General features: G+C 42.2%; 1 protein-coding gene across 1 annotated transcript in view; it reads right to left on the bottom strand.

Annotated features, from left to right (window-relative positions):
* Positions 1–9,701, bottom strand: part of LOC138980802 (uncharacterized) — a 116,732-nt gene that overhangs the window by 69,913 nt on the left and 37,118 nt on the right. The window contains exons 6-7 of the mRNA XM_070353690.1: positions 6,809–7,053; positions 4,084–4,205 (exon numbers count right to left, since the gene is read on the bottom strand). Of these exons, the coding sequence (XP_070209791.1) occupies positions 4,084–4,205; positions 6,809–7,053 (367 nt within the window). The remainder of the gene's footprint in view (positions 1–4,083; positions 4,206–6,808; positions 7,054–9,701) is intronic.

Below are 9,701 nucleotides of genomic sequence, written 5' to 3'. Positions count from 1 at the left end.
GCTTCTATAGTGCGTATAGGACACAGGGACGCGCGCTTTGGGGAGCCCTGCGGTATTATGGGACGTTTAATTTATGAGGAAAAAAAAATCATTACAATCACATGTACTTCGACCCAAAGATATCTGAAGTGAACAGATAGACAAGCACTTATGATGCAAATAATGAACCTTGCTAGACAGAGATAGAGACTGGATGAAACAAAAACACTATTTTTTTTTTATAGATGCTTTGAGACTTAGAGATAAGCTGCAAAATGACTATGAGTCGTCGCTATAAAATTCAACATTGAGTGGGTCTTTGAAAGTGAATGTTTACAATTTTTGTCCTAGGAAACACGAATTCAAAGCCGCGATGGTTCGACGTATAAACAGCCTGATTGGTTTTTTACTTATTTTACTAGAACAATAATAAGAACTATTTGTTTGTTCCTACACATAGAGTTGGAGAGATTCAGATGCAGCTAATGCTACTTCATCCAATGACCTGCCTCTTAGTCTCTGTTAGCTGGTGAATACGCTGCGTATTGCATGGGTTCCAGAGCATATTTCATGGTTATCGAAAGTACTTCATGAACTTTCTGAGTTTAGTTGCAAAACGTATATAAATTCTTCCGCTAACATGATTCGTCGTATTTGATTAGCAATGCCGTCATTATTTTATATAAGTGACACAATGCCATTCAAATGATAAATGTACACTTGCTAAACTTTGACAACAATGTCACATCATGTTTTACCAATGAATTACAAAATAAAAACTCAAAACCAGAATCTCTTTGAGAAAAATATAAAACATCAAGGGAGAAAACTCTGGTTGTGGAAGCCCATGTCGAACGTTTACCGTCACGCATTCAGCTCATTTCAAGTCATTCTAAGACAATCTCGTTATTTTAAGTACTGCTGACAAATGTCGACATTTGTTAACTATCCAAAATGTGCCGTTGAAGCACTAAACTTACACGTAGCGGTTAATATTAAATCCGAAAGCGTCTCCGGCGCGCACCACCGGTCACTGTGTAGGATTCAAGGCGAGTAACTTTCGAACAAAGTTTGTTTGTTTGTTTGCTTAACGCCCAGCCGACCACGAAGGGCCATATCAGGGCGGTTTCGAAAAAAGTAATCGTAGATCAATTTCAGCAGCAAAATCAATATCTAACTTAGCTTTTTCGACAAGAGGAAACAAAGATTGAAAGTGAAGGACCTCTGTTTTATTCATTTGTTGTTCAAATTCAGTAATTAAAGTCCCAGTATGTCTCAAATGGTTTGCAAAATGATTTAAATCTTCTAATGAAAAAAGCAGTTCTAACCTTATGGAACACACTTGCAATAGCATTTAATAGCATTAAATGAAACAGTTGGTTTGAATTGCTATTTAGCTTGCGTAAACCACACACCAGATGTCGTGGTTTATCTAACCCCTGAGCCATCGTGAACCCGTGTGATCCACTTTCCTTTTTTTCACAATTTAGTCGTCAGTTTGTGATTTCAATGCGACTGGCTGTATCTGCAATAGCACGTTATTGTGTACCTCTGATTCTAAAACGCAACAAACGGCTGCGAGTCACACGAACTTATCGGCGGCGGTTGGCTTCAAAGAAAGCGAGCGCTATGCAGAAAAATCGTCTGCTTTGAGACACGACCTTGCGTGAACTGCTGCCGGGCTACCTTTGTTAAACTTTTCAAAACTTCGAATTGTACTGATCTTGTCTTGATGAAAAAAGAAATCTTTTATGATTTAAATTTTTTTGTGTGTGTTACAAACTGTCAATTTATTATTTAGATTTTAAAAGTTAGTTCTAGCGCCAAAACGAGGCGCCTGATTGTCCAATCAGCCAGTCCACGAAAATAAATTCTTTGAAAATTTGTCTCACTCTCGACGGAAAGCAGCCAGGATGTTCCCGTTCGGTAAGCGTTCAAATGGAAGTATGTTTGTACTGTATGTAGAGGCACGGGGAGCTCAGTGATCAGAAACGGATGGTTTACGGGTGGCTGTGTGTGCCTTTAATGCGGAGAAGGGAACAGTTACTATATAGCTTTGCGCATGAATATTGTTACGCGGAAGGTCTTGGCGAGAGGAAAACAGGCACCAGAAGGTTTTATTCTGATAATCATCGGTCCACGCTATCGCTCATGTCTCACTGGCAGGATGGATAATTACTACGCGGAGTAAAGGCCGAAATCTATTGTGACAGGGTGACCAGGGTGACCAGTGACCAACTATAGAGTAAGCTGTTGTCATTGTCCAGTTTAGTCTTTGTTGCCGATCAGTTTGTGTTTGGTGTCTATTCATTATCTGTTAACAAAAAGTACTGGTGTGCACCAGCCGTGTCCAGCCAGCTGCAGACAATTAAATCTCCTGTTGGGTGAAGAAAGTTCCTTATCTCTTTTTGAAGTGGGCGGTGCACTTGTCAGATGCTTGCCGTAAACGAGACCTTGGGCCCCCAGGTGGTCGTTATGTAATGTGCCGCCAGTCAGACTGGGTATCTCGGTCAAGTGGGTGTCAATCCTTTTGATCGGGTAGATCATAGGAGATGCCAGGTGGCTTGGAAGGTTTTGGTCCCTTACCCCCCCCCCCCCCCCCCCCCCCCGCTTCTTTGTTTACTTGTTTGACCAATGCGATGCGATGTCAGTTTTGTTAGCTAACTTTTGATTGGATGTTGTGACTAGCTAAAATTGAATTCTGTGTGTACATGCTAGAGTGTGAAAGAGAACTCTGAGAGACACGGGAGAGAGTGGACGTTTTTGGTAGCGTGCTCCACTGACTGAGGAGATGTAGTTCAACTTTGTATTGTGGCTTGTAGCCACCGACTTCGGTCGGGTTGGCGAAAAGGAGGAGGGGAGATCGAGAGACACAGACATAAAGTGTGTCATGCCAGTATATTTATTACTGTTGTTGTCACAATGTCATCTGTTGTGGATGAAATGGAGAGAAAGACGTGTATGTCTTTGTACGTGTGTGTGTCCACGTGAGTGAAAGTCCAGTGAGTCCGTAACACATCAAAAGAGAAACAATAAGAACTTTCTTTCCGAACCTCTACACTTTCAAAACAAGAATACAGAGTTATCTCCCTTATGTTTTTCGCTAATGTTTCTGATCAAAAGACGAAAGTGATTGCACAATGGACGACTTCGACAGTGATCTCCGTTCTGTTCTTCACAGTTATGATAAAAACATCGTGCAAAGTCGAAATTTTGAGACCGCTGTGGGAAGGAGACCGTGATATTGTTACATCACTCCCAACTGGTTACGGAAAAAGTATCGTCCGCTCCGTAGCCATTTTGTTATGATCACGTGACAAAGTGGATTATTACGTGACACTTTTTCCATATTTAGAGTTGTTTGCACAGTAAATTCATCAGCAAAAAAAATAGCTCGCTTGAAACTGTCTTACATAACAATTCCTTTGTAATTTAAAAATTACACAACACCATGAAAATTCATTATTGACGATCGCGAATCAGTTTATATCAATAACACATTACGAAAAGCTCGAAATATGTAAAAAAAAAAATAAAAAAAATAAAAATCGACTTATAAATCGACTTCTTCTCCAGAAGGAGAAAACAAAGGCATCCTGTCAGAGATAAAATGAGACCCGAAGGAACTCATTTTACCTGAGTTTAGGATGCAGAAGGTTTGTGTTAAACAAGTTAGAATGTAAATTTGATGAAAGCTTCGTGGTCAAAGGATATAAAACTTACACACCTCGTCCTGGATAGCTTGCATATTTTCCCGAGGGTCGATTTCCAGGTATTCCCCCGCCAGAGGCTCGGAATATACCTGAAAATCGACCCTCAGGAAAATATGCAAGCTATTTAGAACTCGAGTTGTGTAACCTATATTAACTTTTTTGTTGTAAGTAGAGATATAACAGCCATATCACATGACGCAATTAATGTCGAGTAAGATGTTATGGCTGTGGAAATACATGTGCGGGCTGCCTTCCTTTTCGGTACAAATGATGTGCAGTTACGGTAGTCCCCGTTTGTTTGTTTTTAAACATCTAAACCCAGGATAATCATAAATATAACTCATCTTTAAGTGACAGAAATCGTGTGTCCACAACACAACACTAAACTCACGTGACTCTGTAGGAGAAAGGTCCTCCGTCGATCCACGTATTCCATGTCCCATTGTCTCGCTTCAGTCCTACCCACCACGTTCTGTTCTTGTCCAGTGCTTTCATCTTTTTCAACAACTTTCTCTGCACGTGAAACACAGTAACCAAGTCGGTCAGACCTACTCTATACTCTTGCCTCAGCATGTCTGTCTTTCTGTATGTGTGCCTGTCTGTCTGTCTGTCTGTCTGTCTGTCTGTCTGTCTGTCTGTCTGTCTCTCTCTCTCAGTTCAGTTCAGTTCAGTTCTCTTTATGCTTATTATACTACTACTCAGAATTAACGGTGGATCCCTCGTTTAATGAAAGTGAAACAAGGCAAGACAAGGCAAGACAAGACAAGGCAAGGCAAGGACTGCATTGCAAGGAAAGGCAAGGACTGCATGGTAAGGCAAGGCCAGGCACACTTTATTTCAAGAAACCCCATGGGGGTACACGAAAAAACAAAATACAAGAATAAGAAAGAAATGCAGGCTGTTCCAATACATACATATAAACTCATTCCAATGAAGAAACAACATTTTTTTTAAACCAAAACTGTTTTACAATATAAATTTCAAATCTCCAAAATAGGAATTCCCGGGTTATATAGCTACATTCGTTAATAGCTATTTTCCTTCCTTCTCTCCATACCTGCAAAAACCATATAGAGATTATACTTTTAGCGTCACAAAGAGCAAATTATGCGCTAACCTGGAAAGAACAACAGAGAGTATTTCATTCCACAAACATAGACTCGTCAACAGTGTTAAATAACGATTTATTACCTCAACAGCCTAATGTAAGTAGCTCTCCTTTAAGCGAATCCGCTTCCTTTGTATGGCTTTCGTCCGTCGACGAATTTCCTGCCACACTCCTCTTGTGCTGAATTTACTTTATGCGTGGGAATTTTTCCCCCGCTCAGCCAAGAAACAACCTGACAACCTCGACGTCAGCAACATGTAAACAGCGAAAAGTGGTCCCTTCTTGACGTTCCTAAAAGCCCTACTGTACAAGCAGAACGGCACGTTGACATAAAATGATATATCATCCCGTGTTGAATACCATCAAACTCTTAGGAAAAAGACACCGACCCTTCTCTCTTGCTGCCTATGTTCAAATGTGTCGTTTCAAGTCATCCTCAAAACACCTTGAAAAACATCACGTGACTCCAGCGACCAATCACTATCGTCCCACGTACAGCCCAGTTCCCAGTTGATTTTGTCCAGACAGCAAAATCACGCACGTGGAACCCTTGTACACAATGTCGTCCCTTGCATGCCAGCCAGGCGTGCAGAAAACGAAATCCCCGTGCCAAGCTCGGTCAGCAGAAACCAGCCCGTCGCCAAAAGCACAGGCGCTTTTCGTTGCAATTCGAGAAAGGCACCCCACAGAGTGTTCCTTTCTCAATCCATGTTACTAAAACCGTGACAAAGCAACATGACAAATAAACAAATTAAACGAACGAACCAGCAAACAATCGACAAGTAAGCAAACGAGCAAATAAACACAAACAACAAAATGACAAATATTAAGTAAGCAACATACAAATCGAAAGCGAAACATGCAACATGTTAATTGAGGTTACACATGTAAAGTGATCGACGGTAAAATTCACACGATACCAATGTTTACACTAATGTTTACAATGATTATATGGTGTAAATGATGATGATGAAGAAGATGATGATGGTGATGATGATGATGATGATGATGATGATGATGATGATGATGATGATGATGATGATGATGATGATGGAAAATCGCAACATAAATTCCACAAAATACATGTAATAAAGAACATATTTTTGTAATTCATAAAGCTTTGCCAATTGTTGACAGCTAATTGCACATGTTAAGACTAGTATAGCCATCTAGGTAGACATATAATGATTATGCAGAGCTTGTTTAAAACTCTTTAGTGAGGTTAATGATCTTATTACAGACGGAATGGAGTTCCACACCATAGAGCCAGAGAAGGCTTGACTAGTTTTGAACAAATCAATCCTGGGTATTGGTGGTAGAAAATTGATAGACCCGTACCTTTCGGTGACTCTGTGAAATAGGTCCTGAATATAGTTGGGCACTTCGCCACAAAAGGAGAGTCCGTATCGTGAATCACTTCAAGTCAGTCAGTTTTCGATTAGAGGAAATTAGAGAGAGAGAGAGAGAGAGAGAGAGAGAGAGAGAGAGAGAGAGAGAGAGAGAGAGAGAGAGAGAGAGAGAGAGGGAGAGAGAGAGTGGGTACTGCTGGTCTGTCATATTTTATCTAAACATTTGGTTGATGTTTCTGGAATTCTTCAGATGCATGGCCAAGGCATTTCTTTTTACTTGGAAACGAGTGCTTTTTATAACCCAGTAATATATTTATTGGCGCACACGATGTCATAAAAGCATCTGATCACTTTTGTTCGACCAAACCTGAACTGTAGAGAGACACACACAGACAGGGAGCGACAGACACACACACACACACACACACACACACTCACACACACACACTCACACACACACACACACACACACTCACACACACATGTACACACACACACACACACACACACACACACACACACACACACAGCTTCAGACAGACAGACAGAACAATGTGATTTTGCGTGTGATTCTCTCCTCTTCCACTTGCGCAAAAAGCGACACAAGAATCTGTGCTAGTCGACATGATGGTGACACGGGAAGAACAAATAACACAGACCTTTTCTCCCATGTCACTGACGGAGGTGAGTTCTCCTCCGCGCCCTTGGCAGTCCATGCGGGCGTCCTCCCAGCCGAGCGGGGGGTCCACTGTGAAGCGGTAACATCCCCTGTGGATGTTCTCCCAGCCGTCCGCACAGCGGTCCTCCGGGTCCAACCCACGGGCCACTCGCCTGGGAAAGTCAGTTGGCTGTGTAGCTGTGTAGCCCGATGCTGTCCTGTCCTGTCCTACACCGGCTATGTCACCTGCAAAACAAAATGGTTAATAACATCCGACACTGATACATGCACAGCCTGGCGGTGACTTTACGATTGATTTCGTTCTGCTGACATGACGAAGTCACCGAGACAGACATATATTTTTAGAAATTCTTTGTTAGTTCCTGGGAGATGTTGCACAATGTTTTACCTGACGCAATGTTTCGCACTATGACTTCTTCTCTACCTTTTTTTTGGCATTCAGTCAAGCAATGTCTAAATGTTTTATCAGGAGCGGAGAGCGAACGAGAGCGGGGATACCTGCAGTTGTAGGGGTGTAGAATGTGCGTAACTTGGAATCTAACGCTCAGAAGTTGACACAGCGTGGTCGCAGTGTTTATGTATTATTGTGACACGAACAAAACTGCATTAAAATCCAAAAACAAAGAGATAAGTTTTCGTTATTGTTTGTCTGTGCACTTAAAAGACCGTTGGGTCGATATATTTGTGAATGTATTGTTTTGGCAATAACAAACGTTGCAACAACCTACCTTTCATTTTTTTTTTATTCTGCATTAAAATCCCTTTCTTTGGAGCTTACCCATGCTCTTTGCTAACGGAGGGATGCAATAACTTCCACTGAACAGATGTAACATCGATATACAATTGAATGAGCAGTAGTTTGCTTTCTGTGTCTGCTTTTCAAAGTGAATCGAGGCAAGCCCACTCATTAGGCCAACAGAAGGACACGCGACGTAAGTATATCAGCGCCATGTCGCTCGGGGGGGGGGGACATGTGTCTTTTTACATTTAGTCAAGTTTTGACTAAATGTTTTAACATAGAGGGGGGAATCGAGACGAGGGTCGTGGTGTATGTGTGTGTGTGTGTGTGTGTGTGTGTGTGTGTGTGTGTGTGTGTGTGTGTGTGTGTCTCTGTGTGTGTGTGTGTGCAGAGCGATTCAGACTAAACTACTGGGCCGATCTTTATGAAATTTGACATGAGAGTTCCTGGGTATGATATCCCCGGACGTTTTTGTCATTTTTTCGATAAATACCTTTGATGACTTCATATCCGGCTTTTTGTGAAAGTTGAGGCGGCACTGTCACACCCTCATTTTTCAATTAAATTGATTGAAATTTTGGCAAAGCAATCTTCGACGAAGGCCGGGGTTCGGTATTGCATTTCACCTTGGTGGCTTAAAAACTAATGAGTGACTTTGGTCATTAAAAATCGGAAACTTGTAATTAAAATTATTTTTTCATTAAAAATTAAAGTAAGTGAAAAGCGCTGCTGCGACGCGGGCGCAGGTAAAAAGCCAAGTGAGCGGCCCACTGCTGGTCAGTCAAACATACCTGACATCAGCTCACAATTTAAGACACAAATGCACCATAAAAGCATGCAGACCGAGGGGTTGTGACTGGTGGTACCCACCAGTCACAGGCACAGTAAAAAGAGAGTTTAAATTATATTTATACTAAATAACACTTAAACTAGTACTTTTACGCAACCAAGCACGCTCACACACACGCACTCATAGAAGGATACAACACATTAACTCACACCCACACACACACACACGCACACACCCACACACACACACACACACACCCATACACACATACAGACCCACACACACACACACACACACACACACACACCATCACAACCACAACCATAAAATTCATGTGACAAGAAGTTCCTTTTGGGTGTCTGTCACGATCGGGTGACAGAGACCAAGAAAGTGTCACTCAGTAGAGTGCCTGTTCTGGGTCAATGTATGATAGAAAGCGCCTGTGCGTGATATTGGGCTACAGCAGAGTTTGCTGACAGTGCTCAATGAACACGGAGGGTTTGCTGCGCACGAGTTTTACAGTGGAGGTTTCTGCTGTCATAGGGCTGACGGTTTTTCGCTGACAGCGCACACGGGATTTTCAGGGATTGAGTTTCTCGTGTCTTTTTTCTGCTTGGGGAGGCAGAATTGTGTATAGCTGGACTGGTTTTTTGACAAGGTCAGTCACGTGTTATTGGCTAGGTTGTCTGAGAGAGACACAAGGGCGGCGCACTTGACACCCAGCGGCAGAAGGGGAAGGATCTAATACACAGTTTCTAGAGTATGATGGTTTTTCACCGAATATTGTATTCGGCACTCTAGGGGAGCTTCCACCGGTTATTTCCTTCACACTGCCACTATTTTGCTGAGGACAAGTCGTCAACTTTCCTTCGTCGGCGATGGCTTTCGCATAAGGATTCGACAAGGGGTTCTGGAGGTTTTTGGTCACTGTTGACGAACAGAGGCTGTTCCAGGGAGGAGGCGGACTTTGCTTCCATTGAGAGTACAATCATAGGCTTTTGAGGTAATAAATCATTATTTAACGCTGTTGATGAGTCTGTGTTGTGGAATGAAATACTCTCTGTTGTTCTTTCCAGGTTAGCGCATAATTTACTCTCTGTGACGCTAAAATACTAATCTGTATATGGTTTTTGCAGATAGGGAGAGAAGGACGGAAAATGGCTGTTTTGTTGTTGTAAAAAGTCCGTTTTGTGCAGGCCCACGTGCTCGATGAGATATTTAAAGATGACATGTTTTAAGGTGGTGGGTGAGGGGTAGCTGACATGTTTAGTGCACCGATGCTTTCTGTTTGCAGCCTTCGTTCGATTCGTCCGTTCGTTTCGCTTCGCTTCGTTACGTGTTCCT

This window comes from Littorina saxatilis, linkage group LG11, assembly GCF_037325665.1.
Source record: "Littorina saxatilis isolate snail1 linkage group LG11, US_GU_Lsax_2.0, whole genome shotgun sequence".
NCBI lineage: Eukaryota > Metazoa > Mollusca > Gastropoda > Littorinimorpha > Littorinidae > Littorina > Littorina saxatilis.
Note: the sequence above shows the minus strand (reverse complement) of the source record. Positions and strands in the feature narration are given on the sequence as shown.